Here is a 21,571-nt window from a genome sequence, read left to right as displayed (position 1 = left end):
ATGTACCTGTCTTCTACCAGTTTTTATCCATGGCGATTTCATAAAAGTTTAAGTATCTGTGACTCATCATAGATGAATTTTAACTTTGGTTCCTAGTGCATCTCGTTCCCATCCTTCCTTTCATCTACCATTCTCATCTACCAAACTCTTCAGGAGTCAGAATCTCCTGATGAACCTTGTTTTTCCCTTGCTTCTGTGATCTTCACTCTCATGATGGCACAAACCCTTTCCAACCCAATTCATTTCCTCTTTTCCCTATTTCCTACCCCATTCCTTCTCTGCATGTCCTACTTCCCTGAAGCAGACTCTACACTTACATATATGTCATTTTCAAGACCCTGCAGGCTTCTGCATGAGTATAGTTTCTAATGGAGAAAATTACAACCAAAGGCCAAGGAAGTGGAGGGAGAAACAACTTTATTTTCATCAGAAATTAGTAATGTTTATAAATTTGTTTAGTTTGTAAATTATTATCAGAAATAGTAATGTCTATAAACCACTTTAAGAGACAATCAGGAACTATGATGAGAGCGATAATAAAAGAATAAGTCTTATAAAAAATTAACCTGGATGTTACGCTTGCTCTAAGGTTAAGTCACTTAGGGAAACAGATTCAGTATTATCCAATGGCTTAACCCTCCTTCTTTTTGTTCCCTTTTTGGTGGTGGCTGGGTTACAAAGAGTAGTGTCTTCTTCCCTGAAGTTAGTACTAGTATGGCAGGTGCGTAGAGGTCAATTATTGGTTTAGAAGAGATTCAGGCTCTTAATTTCTACATGTGCTTCCCAGGAAAGGGCACACTTTCTTTCTCAGCCCTGTGTGAGGACTACGTTAGCCCAGAATGTGTTCTGAGATCACTGGGTGCCCATTCTCAGTTCTAGGAACAGGAAGACCCTGGTTTCCTGGCAGAATTTATGGACCCTACAGCTTTCTCTCCATCAAACTTTAAGTCACAGTAAGATAGGACTCTGGAGTCACAGGCACACCCAGGAGAGGTCAGCATCCTTATGCTGATTCCTGGTCCTAGACATGGGTCTTTTTTTTTTTTTTTTTTTTTTTGAGACGGAGTCTCGCTCTGTTGCCCGGGCTGGAGTGCAGTGGCCGGATCTCAGCTCACTGCAAGCTCCGCCTCCCGGGTTTACGCCATTCTCCTGCCTCAGCCTCCCAAGTAGCTGGGACTACAGGCGCCTGCCACCTCGCCCGGCTAGTTTTTTGTATTTTTTAGTAGAGACGGGGTTTCACGGTGTTAGCCAGGATGGTCTCGATCTCCTGACCTCGTGATCCGCCTGTCTCGGCCTCCCAAAGTGCTGGGATTACAGGCTTGAGCCACCGCGCCCGGCCTGACATGGGTCTTAAGATCCAGTAGTCAGTAGGTCTGTTGCCAAGTCACGGACTGGCTAGATCTCTCCATAACAGAAGAAAGCCCTAAGGAACGCATACATGCTGACCTGAGGAACTAATCTGACAGTTTTCCTACACACTCATAACACATCTCTTCCTTCCTGTGATGAGAGTAGTACTTTCGAGTGTACTGTCTGATGACGGGTGAGGGCAGAGTTCTTACTGAAGCCTCTCTCACAGTGAGAACACCTGTAAGGCTTTTCACCAGTGTGGGTTTTTCGGTGGGCACTGAAGTGGGAGCTATTGTTGAAGCTTTTCCCACACTCTGCACACTTGTATGGGCTCTCCCCAGTGTGGATGCGCCGGTGAGCACTGAACTGGGAACTGTTGTTGAATCTCTTTCCACAGACAATGCACTGGTAAGGCTTCTCCCCAGTATGGGTCCTCTGGTGGACAATGAGGCTGGAGCTCTGGTTGAAGCTTTTCCCACACTGTCCACACTGGTAGGGCCTCTCCCCTGTGTGAGTTCGTAGGTGGGCAGTGAGGTTGGAGCGTTCACTAAAGCCTTTCCCACACTCACTGCACTTGTGAGGCTTCTCGCCTGTGTGGATTCTCTGATGCCGAACAAGATAAGAACTTCGGCTAAAGGTTTTCCCACATTCTGGACATTGAGATGCTTTTTCCAGTTCGAGTGCTGGCTTGTGGGGAGAATGCACACTCTGAGAGCAGTTTTTCCCACAGAGGATATGTGTACAGGCTTTGTCCCTGGCACAAAAACTCTGGTGACTCATCTTCTCCTGGGATGGGGTTTTCTCCTCACTCTCCCCTGGAGAATTTCTACATTGCCTTCTTGATGTTGGCTCACTCTCCAAGCCTTTTTGTAGCTCAGCGTGCCAAAAAACTCCTCTGGACTTTCTCTGTAAAGCCTTGTGTATTTCTCCTTCCTCTGAATCATCCCATTTCAGATTTTCTTTTTTAATCTCATTCTTGATCTCAAAATCTGGAAAAAAAACCCACAGAAATACAATGGACTATAGAGAAGGAAAACAATGGAATGCAAAGTTATAACTATACTATGTAGAAGAAATATCTAATTGAAATTCTTCATGTGATTAAGTCTCCTGCTAATTAACAGCTTTTTATTTTCTAATTGTAATATTTTTGAGCTCCAAATTATTACAGAAAAATTAGGCCCTAAACTCCAACTTTTCTCCTATCTTTTTCCGGATGTTCTGACATAATGACAGACTGAGGCAAGACGTCAAGCTCTATTTCATCTGCCAGTCTGTTTATAGGTGTACCCTCAATTCTTGAATGTTCTAACTTCTGGCAGCAGAACAACAAAAGGCAACCCTGGTCTTGGCCAGCTCAAACAGGAAGAAAGCAAAGTGCTAAGTACCCAGCTCAGGCTGTGAAAGGTAAGGCCATGCTAGAGGAGGAGAGAGAAGATAGACCTGGTCCGGAGGCCTAACCAACAGTCTGACAATGCAAAGTAGTGAAACTCCATGGGAAAAGATGACATGAACTTAGTGAAAGAGGTTGGCAAATGCAAAATCAGGGCTCTAAAATGCAAGAGGAATAATCTTTAAACTCCATGAAAACCAAAACTCCTGGCTTGGATAGGGTGAGACATCAAGATGATGATAATGCCAGGATCAGTGACAGCTCCCACTCAACTGCTAGACTAATGGCCTCTAAAGTGGACTTTGCCATCCTTTGACTATCAGAGCCAAGGGAGTCTTACCAAGTCTGTTTGGGAACAGCACTGACAGGTCAACTATCCTGACTTCCTGGCCAGGATTCCTGAATTCCTTTTCATCCCTGTCTGCACCATCCACAGTGCCATCTTCTACCTCCGTGGGCTCCCCGTTCTGGTGATTCAGCTCTCCCGCCTCAATATCACTTCCTTCTTGGCCAGGAACAGCATCACTTGCCATAGGAGGTGCAGAGGCCCAGGAGCTTGAAAGAGCATCCATTTCCTCGTAAAAGATACAAGGCTCAGGCACACAGCCTCTCCTCACTTTGCGGTAACTCAACTGTAGGCTTTTGAACTTGGTGCGACACTGTTCTGGGGTCCGCAGAAAACCCCGATCCCAGAGTTGTTCCGCCATGGCCCTGTAGATCTGGCTGTTCTGCTGACAGGTCTGGAGTTTTCCATAAAATTGAGAACTACTAAGAATAGCCAGGAGCGTCTTGGTCTCTTCATAGCCCCAGGGCACACCTGTTGCTGGGAGACAAAGAATAGCTCAATCAGATCTGTCAGTTAGATCATGGAGGACTGTACATACTGCAGTGTGAGGTTTTAGCAGCTTAAAAAGTTACATCCTAGGCTGGGTGCGGTGGCTCACACCTGTAATCTCTGCACTTTGGGAGGCCAAGGTGGGCAGATCACAAGGTCAAGAGATCGAGACCATCCTGGCCAACATGGTGAAACCCCGTCTCTACTAAAAATACAAAAAAAATTAGCTGGGTGTGGTGCCGTGTGCCTGTAGTCCCAGCTACTCAGGAGGCTGAGGAAGAAGAATCACCTGAACCCAGGAAGTAGAGGTTACAGTGAGCTGCGATTGTGCCACTGCACTCCAGCCTGACGACACAGCAAGACTCCATCTCAAAAAAAAAAAAAAAAGTTACATCCTGGTTTCTCAAACTGTGCCACAACTGGCTATTGTTATTTCTAGGAAGAAATCTCACTGTGGCCATTTGTCTAAAACATGAAAACTTTTAGTATAATACAAAAGACATTCCCTCCACTGAGAAGGACTTGTAGGGTTATTTACTCAAGCTGCCTTTTAAATTTGTCTTTAATTATCCTCAATCCTACTCATTTCTCCTGGAGAGATGGCTGGCAATAAGGGTAGTGTCTTGTCTGCCTTGACAGTTGTGGGACTTCCTGAGGGTGGCCACATAAGAGGACACAGCGAACAGGTGACGCTTGAGTAAAGCAAAGATTCAGGGGACAGAGGAGCTGGTTGTAAGGATATAGCTGCCTGTTACCTCCTCACCTGGCCCATCTCTATCTGTTTATATTTCCTGTCATCCTTGTAGATACAAGAAAATGACAGCAGTTAACACACCAAGGTAAGAATAAGCAGTAAACATCTGAGAAGAGCAGTTCAGGATGACTGGCTACTCAAGAACCCTCACCACACACTCCTGCTGCCCATCTGGGCCAGTTGATGAGGACTGATTTGACTAGAGCTGTCCCAGCAAGTGCACTCCAACATCTGGTTGTGATATTCTGAAGGGCACCAGCCTCTTCTTGTCACCCCCTCTGCTCCACACTGAGCCACCGTCACCTCATGCCTGGATCACTGCCATAGCCTATCTGGTCTTCTTGCTTCCACTCTGGACCTTTTACAGTCAACTTTCAACCCAGCAGCCAGAGGGAGTCCTCCTTTGTTATTCAATTTAACTAACAGTGCCTACAATGCCAGTTTCTAAGAAATATAAATATTACATGAACTCTGCCTTCAAGGAGGTCACAGTCCTGTAGAAGTCTCTCTAGCAAAAAGAGACATGAATAAATGTTTACATAGAGTTAAGTGCCAAATAAAGTGAAATACTCAAAGTGGTCCTTTTAAAACTATTACTCCTCTGCCCAGAACCACACAAGACTCCCCCATTTCACTCAGAATAAAAAAGTCCTTCATGTAGGGCCTGACGATCCTGTATTAGTACTTCTCAAATTATCTATGAAGGACGGGAGTCTTGTGCTTATTTCTTTTGTAAAATACAATAAAAATACAACTGAAAAGTGCAGCAATGTTAAATTGTTATAAAAGTTTCTAATTGCAGGCCGGGCGCGGTGGCTCAAGCCTGTAATCCCAGCACTTTGGGAGGCCGAGGCGGGTGGATCACGAGGTCAGGAGATCGAGACCATCCTGGCTAACATGGTGAAACCCCGTCTCTACTAAAAATACAAAAAACTAGCCGGGCGTGGTGGCGGGCGCCTGTAGTCCCAGCTACTCGGAGGCTGAGGCAGGAGAATGGCGTGAACCTGGGAGGCGGAGCTTGCAGTGAGCCGAGATCGCGCCACTGCACTCCAGCCTGGGTGACACAGCGCGAGACTCCGTCTCAAAAAAAAAAAAGTTTCTAATTGCTCCCTCTCAGCCTCAGCTGACAGCACTCATTTGAGCTGGCTTTCTGAGCTCGTTTTCTCATTACTCATGGGTGCACTCTGTGCCAGTGAACTGGCATGCCCACCTCGCTCCAAGCTGTCATTGCGTCTGTCTTACACTCTTCCTCCATGTGGGATATGGCTGCATGGCTCATCCCTCCTCCTTCGGTAAGTCTTTTCAAATGTCATTTTCTCAGTGAGAGTGACCCTGAGGACCCAAACTGAAAACTGAAAACCAACCTCTGTCCTGGCACTCCCATCACTCTGCTCTGCTGTTTCTCTCCCATCGTGCTTATCGCCCTCTAACATCATCTGCTGCTTACTGATTATGCTATAGTCTGTCTCTTCCCACAGGGCAGGAATCTTTATCTGTTTGTTCACTGTTGTATACCTAACGACCTAGAAGTAGGTCTGAGATACTATAGGCACTAAGTTAATATTTGTGGAAAGAATGACTTGTCCTCCCACATTCTGTCTCAACTCTTACCTCTAATTTTAAAGGATCCTGAATGGTTGACAAGAAACCAAAAGTGTGTGGGGAATACAAGCCTTCATTTGATAAGCCTAATGTTGTAGAAATTAAAATTACAGGTACCATTACATGAAATATTCAGAATAGTGCAATCCATAGAGACAGAATGAAGACTGGTGTCTGCCAGGGGCTTGCAGGGGGAGGACGGGGAGAAAGTGCTGGATGGTTGTGGGATCATACTTTGGAGTAGCAGTATCATACTTTGGAGTGATGGAAAGGTTCTGGAACTGGACATAGTGGTAATTACACAACACTCTGAATGTGCTCGATGCCAAAGAATTGTTCACTTTACAGTGGTTAATTTTATGTCATGTGAATTTCAGCTAATAAGTTAAAAATCACAAATACAAAAATATTTATATCTCACCTTACTGTATTATCCATATATATTTAGTAATACAAAGCTCAAAAAGACACTATACTCTCCTGCAACTGGACAAAGATAAGGTGCAGGAGAAGCCTGAAGAAGCAGCAAGAAATGGCATATGCTGAAGCCAGGAAACTGGGAGTTCCTGGCAAAGGAGGGGAGGGATGGCAGGGGCAGAGCAGGGAAAAACCACACACCACTGGGGAGGACAACATTGTAGAGTGGGGCAGGGGCAGTGTCACAGGGCCTGTGTTCACGGCCTTGTGTAGTCCTTCCCACCCTGGGCTTGGCCAGGAGAACCCTGCATGTGAAGCAGCAGACGAGACATCTAGGCCCAGTGAGCTGCAGAGTGTCTGTCTCTGAATCTGGATGGTCAGGGAGGCTGCTCTGAGGAGGAGGCATTTGGCCCAGATGGGACAGAACTGATTTGAGAAAGGCAAGAGAGCGGTCTGTTTGGCAGAACCTTCCCCAAGTGTCCTGAGATGCTGGGAAAGGGCCTGGAAGGCCTGGGCATAGTAGACTGTCCTAGTTGGGTGGTTTTATTTGTTAATCTCCTGTGCCACTGGAGAAACTCGGGAGTGACTACTGCTACCTGTGTGCATGAGCACACGTTCAGCATGAGCACATCTGTGCTCTTGTTGGCTACCTGTCTGGCTCCAGCTCCGGCCTGCTTGTTCTGACTCTGTCTCACTATCACTTTTTGCTTCTCCACCCCCTCACCCTTCATCTCCCATGTTCTTGACTGCCTGTCACACATGCTACCCCTTTCTTTTGATTTCTGCCTGTGTCTCTCTTGCCTGCTCTGGTTCCCCATTTACTTCCTCCTTTCCCTCCACCCAACAGTCTCCCCACTCCCTCTGTCTCCCTTCCTCTCACGTCCTTTCAGCTTCTCTGAACAACTGAACACATCCACCTGGACCTGGAGGGAAGATGGATCCTTACCCAGCGAGATGTGTCTGTTCTTCCTCTGCGTGGCACCCCTGTAGAGGGCCTTTCGTGCAGGGCCTGGGCACATCCATTCTTGCTGACAGAGGGATACAGCTCTGTTGTCACAAGTGGCTGGTCCCTGTAACAACACTGGAGCTGGCTACCGGTAAAATAGCACAACTCTAGCCTGGGGTGGGGGCAGAGACAGGATCACAGTTGTCAGATCAGGGGCAAGGCAAAGGCAGGGGAGGTCAGCCCCCAGGGACAGGTTCTGAGCCGTGTGATGATGTCAGAGTGGACAGAATCAAAATAACCCGAGAAGCCCCGTGGACCACACAGAATCCTTCTCATGTCTCTGGAAATGAGGGTTTTGGGGTGAGAGTGGGTAATCAGGAGACAGAACGCATCAACCACAGCTCACCTGGGACCCAGCTGTCCAGACCACAGCACCTGTCTCCTGGTCGTGGAGACCTGTGTTTTGGGGCAGGTTCCTGGGAGCCTGAGGAGCAAACCAGGCTGGGGGAAAAAACAGCCGCTATTAGAGGGCGGCTTCCACACAACAGCACAAAGCAGAAGCTCTCAAAGTGGGCTCCTGGGCCAGCTGCACCAGCAGCCCCTGGCAACCCATCAGAAATACAAATCCTGGGGCCCCACCTCAGATCTTCTAAATCAGAAATTCTGAAGGTGGGGCCTGGGACTCTTCCACCCTGGATGAGTCTGAGGCAAACTCAAGTTTGAGAACCATTGCCAGAGCACACGGCCTCTGTGAGTTGAGAAGTTCCTTTCGTGAGATTCCTCTTGGCATAAGAGCTTTAATTTTTTTTTTTCATTTTAAAGAAAAATATACATGTCAGGGAAAAAAAGAGAATCATAGTGGGAAAACAAAAATATCTCCATAGCCCTGCCACCCAAAGATAACCACAGTACTCTTTAAAATACCACAGTAACAGAAACCTTTTATATTTTTCAGACCAAGATAATATATTTTTTCTCAAGTCTCCAACTTCAAGAATTGTACAAATATGACTTTGACATTGCTTAAAAATATAGGAAAAATTTTTTAAAAATTGTACAATCCCAGCACTTTGGGAGGCCGAGGCAGGCAGATCACGAGGTCAGGAGATCGAGACCATCCTAGTTAACAAGGTGAAACCCCATCTTTACTAAAAATACAAAAAATTAGCTGGGTGTGGTGGCAGGTGCCTGTGGTCCCAGCTACTTGGGAGGCTGAGACAGGAGAATGGCATGAACCCGGGACGCGGAGCTTGCAGTGAGTCGAGATCGCGCCACTGCGCTCCAGCCTGAGCAACAGAGCGAGACTCCGTGTCAAAAAAAAAAAAAAAATTGTACCAATAAAATGAATCATGTTTACTACTTATTAATGAAACTTCAGTGGCAACTCAGAGGTATGTGACCCCTGGAGAGGTAACAACATTCCAGATCTGTGAGTGGCCCATGGGCCTGGGAAGCAGAGGGAGCCTAGCCTGGAAGGCAGCGAGTCCTGCTTTTTACTCACAGCCCCTGCTGTCCCAAAGCCTTGGAAATCACACACAGAGAACACAGGGGTTCCCAAGGATTAAAAGGAAATAAATGCTAAGTGGCAAAGTTTATAAAGATGTTAACAAGAGTATTACTTTGCTTAAAAAAAACTTAAATCAGCTGGGCACAGTGGCTCACGCCAGTAATCCCAGCACTTTGGGAGGCTGAGGTGGGCAGATCACCTGAGGTCAGGAGATTGAGACCAGCCTGTCCAACATAGCGAAACCCTCTCTCTACTAAAAATACAAAAAATTAGCCGGGCATCGTGGCAGGAGTAGGTAATCCCAGCTACTCGGGAGGCTGAGGCAAGAGAATCACTTGAACCCCGGAGGCAGAGGTTGCAGTGAGCTGAGATCATGCCATTACACTCCAGCCTGGGTGACAAGAGCGAAACTGCATCTCAAAAAAAAAAAAATCTGAGACAATTTTCTACTTTATCAACACAGTTTGCCAACTTAAACATCATCAAGACACAGTGTTTTTCAGGCTGGGTGTGGTGGCACATGTCTGTTTTCCAGCACTTTGGGAGGCTGAGGCAGGAGGACTGCTTGAACCCAGCAGTTTGAGGCAACAGTGAACTATGATGGCACCACTGCACTCCAGCCTGGGTGACAGTGCAAGACCCTGTCTCTTAAAAAAACTTACCTAGCAACCTGTAATGGCAGCTTTCAATTAAACAGAAAAGGCAGCAAGTATATAGCCAAATTACTTCATGGAAAAAGACTTATAAAAATATAGACCCTTGGTATATCCACGCAATGGAATATTATTCAGCCATCAAAAGAAACAAAGTACTGACATGCTCAAAACATGGAAAGTGACAAGAAGGCAGACACAAAAGGTCACATAATACATGTGATTCGACATATGAAATGTCCAGAACACGTAAATCCATGGAGACAGAATGGGGAGCAACTGTTTAATGGGTACAGGGTTTCCTTTTCGGCATGATAAAAATGTTTTGACACTAGATAGAGGTGATGGCTGCATAACACTGTGAATGTACTAAGCATAACTGAATTGTTCACTTTGAAATGGTTAATTTTATGTTATGTGACATTCCCTCAATTAAAACAATTTTTTTTTTTGGTAGAGACAGGATCTTGTTATGTTGCCCAGGCTGGTCTTGAACTCCTAGGCTTAAGCTGCCTCCTGCTCCAGCCTCCCAAAGTGCTGAGGTTACAGGCATGAGCCATCCCACCCAGCTAAGATAATTTTTTTAGTTAAAGTTTTCTAAGGCCGGGCGTGGTGGCTCATGCCTGTAATCCCAGCACTTTGGGAAGCTGAGGGAGGTGGATCACGAGGTCAGGATATCAAGACCATCCTGGCTAACACAATGAAACCCTGACTCTACTAAAAATACAAAAAATTAGCCGGGCATGGTGGCGGGCGCCTGTAGTCCCAGCTACTCTGGAGGCTGAGGCAGGAGAATGGGGTGAACCTGGGAGGCGGAGCTTGCAGTGAGCCGAGATCGTGGCACCGCACTCCAGCCTGGGCAATGGAGCAAGACTCCGTCTCAAAAAACAAAAAAAGTTTTCTAAAAAAATTAAGACAAGTAAAAACAAAAAATAGAGCTCTGGAAGAAAGGCAAAAATAATACAAATATATTCTGGAAAAGATTAAGTTGGATGGGGAAGGGGATTTAATGTCTTCAAGTATATGAAGAACTGCTGTGCAGAAGGTGAAGGTAACACGTTCACCTTTAAGGACGCCTGATTCTTTAGTAACAGAATTGTAATAAAAAAGAATTATGCTAACACATAAAGAATCTCTGTTCCTACTTTAAGTGCTATTACCTTCAACTGAAATTTGTAATCTTGCTTTTGGATATGGATATATTTCTCTTTTATTTATTTTTTTTTTTTGAGGCAGCCCAGGCTGGAATACCAATGGCGTGATCTTGGCTCAGTGCAACCTCCATCTCCTGGGTTCAAGCGATTCTCCTGCCTCAGCCTTCCAAGTAGCTGGGATTACCATGCCCAGCTAATTTTTTGTATTTTTAGTAGAAACTGGGTTTCACAGTGTTAGCAAGACTGGTCTCGAACTCCTGACCTCAGGTGATCCACCTGTCTGGTCTTCCAAGGTGCTGGGTTTACAGACATGAGCCACCACGCCTGGCCGGTTTTTGGATATATTTCAAAGGCATTTAATCTGGAACCCTTGAGTGGACCCAGTTCAGACCTTTGTTTCCAGTAAATGATTGTTCCTCACCTGCGTCAGGTGAGGACAGAGGTTTCTGCTTACCTTCCGACTGTTCCCCTGGTCTTTGGTGTGAGCTCTGTGATCCCTTTAAAGTCAGCTTCTCTGGCTGAATCTCCTGTTTCCATTGGGATCTCAGTGATTCTCTGGTTGTTCCCAAAGGGGCCATCTCCTCCATGAGTATTTTCAAGTCCTTCTCAGAATCTGGGACCTGAGAACAGACCCCATCATCCATCACTACAAATTCCTGCCTAAGCTGGACTTTACAACTCCTAAGAGTGGCATTAAAAAATAATGTGTAACATAAGGAAGCAGAAGAGAAACATCTAGGAGCCACTGTATTGCTGCTGTAATAAAATAAAAATTAATAGAATTAGGTCTTTGAGGGTGCAGTGGTTCACGCCTGTAATCCCAGCACTTTAGGAGGCCGAGACAGGTGGATCATGTGAGGTCAGGAGTACAAGACCAGCCTGGCAACATGGTGAAACCCCATCTCTACTAAAAATACAAACATTAGCTGGTGTAGTGGTGTGAGCCTGTAACCCCAGCTACTTGGGAGGCTGAGGCAGGAGAATCACTTGAACCCAGGAGGCAGAGGTTGCAGTGATCCAAGATCACGCCACTGCTCTCCGGCGTGGACAACACAGCAAGACTCTGTCTCAAAAAAAAAAAAAAGTCTTTGAAGTGGTTAAGATTATTTATATGACAGCACCTAGCATAGAGCCTGACACACCAGGACTGTTAAAAACTGGTATATATTTGTTAGAAGAGAGAATGTCAGCTTTCACTTTAGCATGCCCCCATGACTTCCACACTAGGCCATTTCCTCTGTGCCCCCACCCCAAATCCAATATCAGTTCTGTCTTCAAAAGAGACCTCCTTTGGTCCTCTCCACCTCCCAGCTCCATCAGGGTCCAGGACACGATCTGCTGTCTGTATCCTCTCTACTGCTGAACCCTCCAATCCATTCTCTGTACGTGGAATTCAGTGTGATCTTTTTAAAATCTAGACTCCTATCCCTCCATAGTAACAACACTCTTCAGTGGCTTCCCACTGCACACAGAATAAAATCCAAACTCCTCTTCGCAGCCTAAAAGGCCCAGCATGATTCTGCCCTGCCTCCTCCCTTTCTCTCACAGCACTCTTCCCCAGTCTCTGAGCTCCAGCCACAAGCCCTCCCTTCCTCTCAAACCTGCCCAGTCCTTTACCACCTTAGGCTCTTGGTATGTGCTGTGCCCTCTGTCTGGAGTACTCTCCCCCCAACTCTTGGGACAACTGGTTCCTTCTCCTCCTTCAGTGTCACCTCAGAGAGGCCCTGCCTCACCACCTATCTCCCAACACTCCAGTTATCACATCACTGTGCTCATTTCCTTCCAAGTACTCATCTGAAACGATCTTTATGGTTTACTTTTGATTTATGATTGTCTGTTTCCCCCATGGACTGCGGGCTCCAGCAGGCCAGGGGCCATGCCTGTCCTGTTCACTGTAAAATCCCCAATATCACAGTCACTTAAAATCAACTTTTGTCTTTCAGAGCCATCTTCATTCCTTAAGTCCCATGCTTATAACAGACACCCTTAAAGGGAATGAGGAGAGGTACTGAGAGGCAAGTGGGGTCCTAAGAAATTATGCCAACCTCTATTACTACTACCCACCTCCACTTCTTGCTCTCTCCTTCACTTTCATGATAGGTGATATGGTTTTGCTGTGTCCCCACCCAAATCTCATCTTCAATTGTAGTTCCCATAATCCCTATGTGTCATTGGAGGGACCCAGTGAGAGGTAATTGAATCATGGGGGCAGTTTCCCCCATGCTACTCTAGTGATAGTAAGTTCTCACAAGATCTGATGGTTTCATAAAGGACTTTCCCCTTCACTCAGTTCTCATTCTTCTCTTTCCTGCTGCCATGTGAAGAAGGATGTGTTTGCTTCCCCTTCTGCCATGATTGTTTCCTGAGGCCTCCCTAGCCATGCAGAACTGTGAGTCAGTTAAACTTCTTCTCTTTATAAATTATCCAGTCTCAGGTATGTCCTTATAGCAGTGTGAGAATGGACTAATACAATAGGTTTCAAATAGGTGTTTAACCTATACACTCCTGCACTGTTTTATATTAAGAGTGTGGGCCGGGCACAGTGGCTCACACCTGTATTCCCAACACTTTAGGAGCCTGAGCTCAGAAGGTCAAGACCAGCCTGAGCAACATGGCAAAACCTCATCTGTAATAAAAAACAAAAATTAGTTGGGCATGGTGGTGTGCACCTGTAGTCCCAGCTACTTGGGGGGCTGATGCAAGAGGATCACTTGAACCCAGGAGGTTGAGGCTGCAGTGAGCCACATTCATGCCACTGCACTCCAGCCTAAATGACAGACCAAGACCCTATCAAAAATAAAATAAAGTAAAATAAAATAAAATTAAGTGTGATTCCGAGATGGTTAAGGATAAGAAAAGGAGAGAGTATCAAACAGAGTGATGGAAGGGGACCTGGGCTAGGATGACTGTTGGCATGCTGGGATTCCCACTCTATTTATAATAGTTCAGTTCTCCAAGCTCTACCTTCTTACAAGTGCTACTGCACCTCTCCATTCAATCTTACTTATGAGTAAGAGTCCCAGTCCCACAGACTTCAGACTAATTTCCTCAACTTTTTCCCTGATGCATCACCACCAAGCTGTTCTTCCCGTCTCTAAATTAAGTCAAAAGTACTAACTCCTCAATCCTACCAAATTTCATCTACATCCCCCTTCACCCATTCCTCTTCCCACAGGCCGTGCACATCCCTACCTCCTCACTGGGAAACACAAGCATATCTGCTGCCTAGGTCCTTCCCATTCCAGCTATGCAGACTCTGGCACCTAGCAAGCTGCTTCCTGCTCTGATCACAGACCCACTCAGGCTGACCAACGTTCCTCTGACCTGTGCCCTCCATTACTCTAGGCCTCTTCCAGACTTACCCGATTTCAGTTGCCTTCCTCCTACCAACTCCTCCACAACCAAAGCTGGCGTGTTACTTTTCTCTTCCTGTGCCTTTCCCACCTCCCTGCTCCCAGAAGATATAAGCTGGTTACACTGATCAGATCTCACACCTAGTCCTGAGAATAAGAGGATATTTTATAAATCCATCAGTGTCCCATACTGAACACTTAATCCCGGCAGCAAGAACCAGGGCAAGGCTTGGCTCTAACTTAATTTTGTTGAGTGTATGACACATGGCACTCTGCCCTCAAAGAAGCTCCTAGCAAGAAACTAGATTTTCGTTCACCAGCATCTCTACTTTTCCTCCATCCCCTGAGTGAAGGATAGTTGTCCTTTCCCTGGCCTTGTTTTGGAGAATTTTTCTGAGTGTTTTTACCACTTTAATTAAGGACTTCAAACATTACTAAATATATGAATGTCTAACAGCTGTATCCACAGATGAGAAATTCTTCCCGTACTATAAGGGCATAGGACCAACCCGAGATAGCCAAGACCTTCTGTGGGCAGCAAAGGGCTACTGTGTGTTTCTCAACCAAGCACCCCTCCAGTAACTGGATTCCCCAACTTCTTCATAACCCAAACCACAGAGTTCCGACTTTCTTTTCTCACCTGTTGTCCAGGAGCTCTCTGTACATCCTCAACCAGAGCCACAGCTTCCTCCCCATTTTCTGGATGCTGCTCCCTCACCCAGGTCTGGATCTCCTCTGGCAAGATAGTCAGAAACTGCTCCAAAACCAGCAGCTCCAGGATTTCCTCTTTCGAGTGCGTCTTCGGCTTCAGCCACTGACAACAGAGTTCCCAGAGTTTGCTAAAAGCTTCATGGGGGCCAGTTACTTCCTGGTAGCAAAACTGCCTGAAGCGCTGACGGGAGGCCTCGGAGTCAGGACTGTTACCCTGGAGGGCTGATTGCTGGCCCTGTGTGGGATCCTTGTTTGAGGATGGGTGTGCCTCGGGACTCTTTGCTGCAGCCATCATTTGCTTCAACGAACTGGCTTACTCTGGTTGCCACTTCTACCCTGGAGATCAGAGTCCATCTCTTCCCACATCACTGGGAAACCATGTTCTCCTGCAAGGAATGTCTTTCTCTAATCCGTGAGACATGAGAGTGTCAGACATGTATAGAGACTCACAGCTGAAAATAAGGGCTCAACTTTGAAGGATGTCTGAAGAGGATGGAAAAAGACAATATAAACCTATCACATTCCTTCACTCTGCTTCTTGTGATTTACTTTCTATCCTTTTCCTCCCTCCACAAATCTACACCAATGATCCAAAACACTAGAAATATTTAAACTGTCTTTGCAAAAACTGTTAACAGTGAGAAGATTATGACACTAAAAGAGATAGGATCTAACCAACTCCATCTTGCTTTTAACCTCCAAACTGCCCTTGGTCATTCCTGGGCATGAGGCAAGCTAGCTTTGGGTGAAATTTAGTTTATAGTTTGAATGATAATAACCCTTCCCAAAACTAAACTCCTTTGTGAAACTAATTAAAGACCACCAGGTTAGGAGGATGAGAGGGGCCTGAATTCTGCTAAGATGTAGGCATAATGAAATGATTATCCAGAGGTCACAAGACTTGCAACTTCCCCAATTAAATAACATCACCATTGTAGAACCCAAGATTGGCCTTTTGAGATGTCTTTTCAGGCCTCTGCTTTCTGACAACCAGATGGCCCCACCCAGACTAGGGACTCCTCTGTGGCTCCCACCCAAAATCGCACTCAGCACACAAGAGCCATTTTCCACAGCCCTGTGAGTGCATCCCCAACCAGTCAGCATTCCCCGTTCCCTACCCAACTGCCTGTCAAAGCCCTAGCCTCTGAATTTCTGGGGAGGCTGACTTGAGTAATAAAACTTGTCTCCCATTTAGCTGGTTCTATGCGTATTAAATTCTTTATTGCAATTCGCCTGTCTTGACAAATTGGCTTTATCTAGGCAGTGGGCAAGATGAACCCACTGGGCAGTTACAGTAGCAAAAAATAGTTTTCTCCCAGCCAAGATTCTGTGTCTGCTAACAAGTTACTCAAACTGTTCCTGACGATGTAGTTCACCTGTTCCTTCCCTTCTTCCCTCACGTACCTAAGTCTTTTTCTTGTCCTTCCCTATCCTCAAGAAGCCTGGACTCATGTTCCCAATCGCTACCCTCTCCTCAGGAGAGTACTAGTGTGTGTGCACTTCTTAATTAACTTCGTCATCACTATTATTCCACACACACACAACGTGGATAAGTGACTGTTTGGGTTTGCTGTATGTTTTTCTTTTCCCGCATTCCTTTCCCACTTCTAATAGCAGCATCTTCTTCCTTTGTGAAAAAGTCCCTCTCAACTGGGTGTGGTGGCTCATACCTGTAATCCCAACACTTTGAGAGACTGAGGTGGGTGGCTCACAAGGTCAGGAGATCTAGACCATCCTGGCTAACAAGATGAAATTCCATCTCTACTAAAAAGACAAAAAAATTAGGCGGGCATGGTGGCACACGCCTGTAGTCCCAGCTACTCAGGAGGCTGAGGCAGGAGAAGTGCTTGAACCCAGGAGGCAGAGGTTGCAGTGAGCCGAGATCTCGCCATTGCACTCCAGCCTGGGCAACAAGAGTGAGACTGTCTCAAAAATAAAGAAAGGAAGGAAGGAGGGAGGGAGGGAGGGAGGGAGAGGGGGAGAGGGGGAGAGGGGGAGGGGGGGGAGAGAGAGAGAGAGAGAGAGAGAAAGAAAGAAAAAAAGAAGAAGGAAGGAAGGAAAGAAAGGAAAGAAAGAAAGAAAAGAAAGAAAGAAAGAAAGAAAAAGAAAGAAAGAAAGAAAGATTGATTGATTGGTTCTGGTGGGGATATTAATTACAATACCTGCCTCCCCAGAAGTGGGCATATGACACACAGCTAGGCCTATTAAAATTCTTTTCTCAAATTTTACGTGAGAAGTAGGGAAAGCTCTTAATTTTCTGGGAATTGCTAAATTGGCCAAATGTAAGACCAGAGTTGTCTGCAACTATGTCCCACTCTCTACTCCACTCTTCCGTCACAGGAGCCTGTTCACAAGAGGACAATATACTCGAGTCCTGAAAACATGTTTGGATCTCCAAGGCCAGTTTATGCAAGGCAATATTTTATTTTTTTGAGAGTTAATTTTAAAAATAGTTTATATAATTTAAAATTAAACAATAAATAACTTTTAAAAATAATTTTATGTTTTTTTTTTTTTTTTTTTTTTAATCTTTAGAGATGGAATCTCACTCTGTTGCCCAGGCTGGTCTCAAACTCCTGAACTCAAGCAATCCTCCCACCTCAACCTCCCAAAGCGTTAGGATTAAAAGCATAAGCCACCATGCCCGACCTTAAAATAATTTTAAATAGAGGCTAACTTTTGTATTTTTTGTAGAGATAGAGTTTCACTATGTTGCCCAGGCTGGTCTCAAACTCCTGTGCTCAAATGATCCTCCCACCTTGGCCTCCCAAAGTGCTGGGATTACAGGTGTGAGCCACTGCACCAGTGAAGGCAGTCTTTTTTTCATTAGTTTGTGTTGGTTTTTAACTACTTAAAACACAGATTAAAGCAGATCATAATTTACATTTTCTACAGGAGCTGATACACCCTCACCACGTGGTATTAAAATGGATCCAGCATGCACAACAATATGAATATACTCAGGACTACTGAGCTGTACACTTAAAAATGGTTAAGATGGTAAATGTTTTTTAAAAAAGAAAATTTTTTATATTTTAAAAATGGATTTGGGTTCCCTTTTCTCAAAGAAGTTGAACTGCCTTCACTTAAATTCTCTTTACATTTCGGTGCTTCTAGAGATAGAGAAATCAAGGGCATTATTATTGTTAGTACTGCTTTTTAGCCAAAAAGAAACTGAGAGCGATGAAGTATCTTGCCTAAAGCATCACACAGCAGAGCTCTAGGCAGCAAGGCCAGGACTAGAACCTGCACCCCTTGCCTTCATTATGTTCATCCTGTACCTTACCTGGCTGAAGAATAATTTAATAAATGCTCTTCTAACTTCATGCAGAAGGCGGAACCTGCACCCCTCTGGACCCTTTTTGACCCCTTACATCCCACTCATCGTTAAATTTTAAAATGCTGTTCTCTGAAAATTTTACTTCACTCTAGCGATGGCCCAAACCCTGGGAAAAAAATGCAGCATGAGAATGGGGAGCCAAGTGGATAGGTTTTTCACTTAGTAACTACTTATTGAGTACTCAGAACGCACTCGGTGCCAGAGTCAGGCACTGTGGATGAGTAGGGAGTGGACGAGACAGGGACGAGATAAGCAGGGTCAAGGCCAGGGGGTCCCGGGACGCCGGCGCTTAGGCTCGGGGTGATCCGCGCGGTGGGAGCGGGGCACGGTGACCGCGGCGCGTCTGGGGAAGCCCGGCCTGAGGGAGGCCGCCTGTCCCACGGAGACGCCCATCGGAGTCGGACCCAAACGCCTCCGAGAAGGCTCTCAGCGGGGAGGGACTCCTCGGCTGTTGCAGGGCCCAGCCGCTAGTCCCGCAGGCCGCAAGGAAGCGGAGGACTCACCGGATACCAGTACTCGGGACTCCACAAACTCCCTCAGCCTCCGGGCCGGAAGTCAGGGGCGCGATTCGCTCTGCCCACTACGCACGCCCCTGCGCAGGCCCGCAAGTCGAGCTGCTGGACTGCAGCTCCCGGGATGCACTGCGACGATATTGACAGAGGCAGCAGCCAATAGACGGTAGAGGATGCTCTTGCCAGGAGGCGGGCCCTCTCGGTAGTTCCTCAGCAGCCAGTGGGCGTCTCCGCGGCGAGTGGAATCGACCCCGCCCCCAGCCCGTGCTCGCAGGTGCCGGGTCCCAAGTCCCGCGGTCCCGGGTTCCCAGAGAGGTGAGTCGGCTGCAGGTGGGTGCGGGGCGCCGGGCTGCTCGGGGTAGCGGTGTCGCAGTCGCCAGTCCGAGCTCGCACCGGCCGTGGAGTTCAGCTGCGCACCGTGTTGCGGCAGCTTCGCCAGGCCTGGGGCTGGCTGGGCCGCGGGGCCGCCCTGGAGGCCGGAGCCACCGGGCCTGCGACGCCTGGGCAGGGAGCAGCCGCTTCGCTCGCGTGCAGGAGGCTGTTCGCTACCTCACACCCCCGGCTGGCGCTGTGGCCTTGCTCAACTCTACCGTTTAACACCCGGTGACATGCGCCAGGTCGGTTGCTGCCGTCATGCGGGAGAGTTGGGGCAAGCTACCTGTGACAGCTTGAACTTTTCCTAGGGATTCCGCTCCACCCGCCAGTTAGAGCGTATTGCTCATTAAACCCGAGACCTGTGTGCTTGCTACTGAAATAAAAGAAATATTTTTTCCCCAGAGTCCTTTTAGGACGTTATGACTTTTCTCCTTTGCAAGACTTCAAAAAACTGACAGGAAGACAAAACTCTTCCCACTCCCAGGGACCGCGTTGTCTTGAGTTTGGCTAGTAAAGGCTAGCAAGTGAGGCCTTGTCTCTGCATCCCGTTCTCCCTAACATCCTCAGAGAACCTTCGTTTTTGGAGTCTTTCTAGTATTCAGAGACTTCTCCAAGGTCATGATCCCAAAGGCTTAACACGTTTACAAGGAGAGAGTTGTCTCCTGACGCTCAAAATGGCAGCTAAAATGGAGATAACTTTAAGCTCCAACACTGAAGCTTCCTCCAAGCAAGAGAGACACATAATAGCCAAACTAGAAGAGAAACGGGGGCCTACTCTGCAAAAAAACTGCCCCGATCCTGAGCTCTGCCGCCAGAGCTTCAGACGCTTTTGTTATCAAGAGGTGTCTGGACCCCAAGAGGCACTCTCCCAGCTCCGACAGCTCTGCCGTCAGTGGCTGCAACCCGAGCTGCACACCAAGGAGCAGATTTTGGAGCTTCTGGTGATGGAGCAGTTCCTGACCATCCTGCCCCCAGAGATCCAGGCTCGGGTCAGGCATCGATGTCCAACGAACAGCAAGGACATTGTGACCCTCGTGGAAGATTTTCACAGAGCATCCAAGAAACCAAAGCAGTGGGTAAGGAGGGTCCTCTCCCATCATCCTGGGGATTTCTTTTTCATCTAGGTAATGTTTGGTATCTGGATCTCTCCCTATTTAAGGACTGAGTCTCAGAAGTGGACTGGATGGCTTCAGAAGTTGCTTCCAGCCTCTGTCTGGGAACCTATCCCGAGTTGTTAACAGGTTTTTAGAAAATCTAACTACTGATACCCAGTGAGGCAACAGAGGACCAACGTTCTTGCCATTCCTTTATGCACCTTATGTCACCAGAAGTAAAAATTGTAAGGTTCTTGAATCCCTTCTGTCAGCTCTTCCCACACCATCTTAGTTTTCCTACAAGCAGAATTCTTAGCAGGCAGGGTCACCCTGTTTAGTAGCAGTTGGACTTTGAGGAACTTCATTTCATTGGAAGTTCTAGCTTATTGTTTTGTTTTTGTTTTTGTTTTGTTTTTTGAGATGGAGTCTTGCTGTGTTGCCCTGGCTGGAGTGCAGTGGTGCCATCTCAGCCCACTGCAACCTCTGCCCCCCGGTTCAAGTGATTCTCAGGTCTCTGACTCCTGAGTAGCTGGGATTACAGGCACCTGCCACCATGCCTAGCTAATTTTTGTATTTTTTAGTGAGAGGGTTTTCACCATGTTGGCCAGGCTAGTCTCGAACTCCTGACCTCAAGTGATCCACCCGCCTTGGCCTGTCAAAGTGCTGGGATTACAGGTGTGAACCACCACACCTGGCCTAGCTTATTGTCTTTGATTTTTTTTTTTTTTGAGACTGGGTCTCACTGTGTTGCTGAGGCTGGAGTGCAGTGGTGCAATCTCTGCTTGCTGCAGCCTCCACGTCCAGCTCAAGTGTTCCTCACACCTCAGCCTCTCAAGTAGTTGGGACTGCAGGTACATGCCACCATGCATGGCTAATTTTTGTACTTTTGTAGAGACAGGGTTTCTCCACATTGCCCAGGCTCTTGGGCTCAGGTAATCCACCTGTCTTGACCTCCCAAAGTGCTGGGATTACAGGAGTGAGCCCCACAGTGCCTGACTAGCTTGTTGTCTTTGGATCAGGAAGTTACAGTTTAACTGGCCAGTGTTGCCATTGCTGGCCACTCCCCTCCCCGAAGTCAGACCCCAGTCAGGACCTAGGCAAGAAGCAAACAGCAGGTACTTCCGAAAATAGAACTTGTTAGGGAATGAGGGTAGGGTAGTCCTCTTAGACCCCTACTACTACTGGAATCTCCTTACCAGGAAAGTCTTTGGCAGAACAATGTATTAGATAAGAAGAGTTTGTAACAGCCTCTCACCATACTGCTTCCTGTTCCTACAGGGCCTATTTCCAGCAGAAGTAGGTTGGGGCGGGGGGCGTGGTGTGTAGAGTGGGCATCTGATGGTCCAGTGTCGTGACTGACTCTGATATTTGTGCCAGCAGCTACCCTGATAACTTTGACTCTGGCCCTTGAGAAAGGCCCAAGCTTTAGGGGAAGCCACTCGGCTGACTTGTAGCATCCTCATTCCTGTCATTCTTCACATCCTTCCCTTTACTTCCTTTGACGGTTTCAGTGGTTTCTATGAAAGTTGACCTCTAGATGGTTATCAGCAATTCCCAAGGTAAACAGGTCATTAT

At 46.9% G+C, this 21,571-nt stretch overlaps 2 protein-coding genes across 15 annotated transcripts in view; one reads left to right on the top strand and one right to left on the bottom strand.

Annotated features, from left to right (window-relative positions):
• The window catches only part of LOC116271238 (zinc finger protein 174), a 37,825-nt gene that overhangs the window by 11,279 nt on the left and 4,975 nt on the right, over positions 1–21,571 (top strand). Inside the window, exons 1-2 of one of the 7 annotated variants that reach the window (XM_031657971.1) lie at positions 18,730–18,842; positions 19,305–19,978. The exons of 1 other annotated variant lie outside the window; for it this stretch is intronic. In XM_031657971.1, coding sequence (XP_031513831.1) covers positions 19,577–19,978 — 402 coding nt within the window. In that variant the 5' untranslated portion in view covers positions 18,730–18,842; positions 19,305–19,576. 5 more of the 7 variants (XR_004179677.1, XR_004179673.1, XR_004179675.1 and 2 more) reach the window with 5 other exon arrangements.
• Positions 1,243–18,634, bottom strand: LOC116271236 (zinc finger and SCAN domain-containing protein 32). Of its 8 annotated transcripts, none has more exons than XM_031657962.1 (7): positions 18,519–18,634; positions 14,605–15,158; positions 11,066–11,231; positions 7,704–7,798; positions 7,298–7,421; positions 3,084–3,566; positions 1,243–2,339 (listed from the first exon to the last, which is right to left on the bottom strand). In XM_031657962.1, exons 2-7 carry the CDS (start codon positions 14,968–14,970, stop codon positions 1,480–1,482), a joined length of 2,094 nt encoding a protein of 697 aa, XP_031513822.1. In that variant the 5' UTR covers positions 14,971–15,158; positions 18,519–18,634; the 3' UTR covers positions 1,243–1,479. The 8 variants fall into 8 exon arrangements, with proteins under 8 accessions (XP_031513822.1, XP_031513823.1, XP_031513821.1 ...); XM_031657963.1 differs by lacking the exon at positions 18,519–18,634 and adding an exon at positions 17,962–18,447; XM_031657961.1 differs by lacking the exon at positions 18,519–18,634 and having other exon boundaries at positions 14,605–16,404.

The sequence above is a fragment of the Papio anubis genome, chromosome 18, assembly GCF_008728515.1.
Source record: "Papio anubis isolate 15944 chromosome 18, Panubis1.0, whole genome shotgun sequence".
NCBI classification, from domain to species: domain Eukaryota; kingdom Metazoa; phylum Chordata; class Mammalia; order Primates; family Cercopithecidae; genus Papio; species Papio anubis.
The sequence above is the reverse complement of the archived record's forward strand: the minus strand, read 5'-3'. Positions and strand labels throughout refer to the sequence as shown.

Coding starts and splice junctions, on each gene's coding strand:
- LOC116271236 (XM_031657962.1), bottom strand. CDS start 14,970: ATGATGGCTGCAGCAAAGAGTCCCGAGGCACACCCATCCTCAAACAAG. Junction 11,232..14,604: donor AGAGAGCTCCTGGACAACAG/GTGAGAAAAGAA, acceptor GTCTGTTCTCAG/GTCCCAGATTCTGAGAAGGA. Junction 2,340..3,083: donor GCTGTTCCCAAACAGACTTG/GTAAGACTCCCT, acceptor TTTTTTTTCCAG/ATTTTGAGATCAAGAATGAG.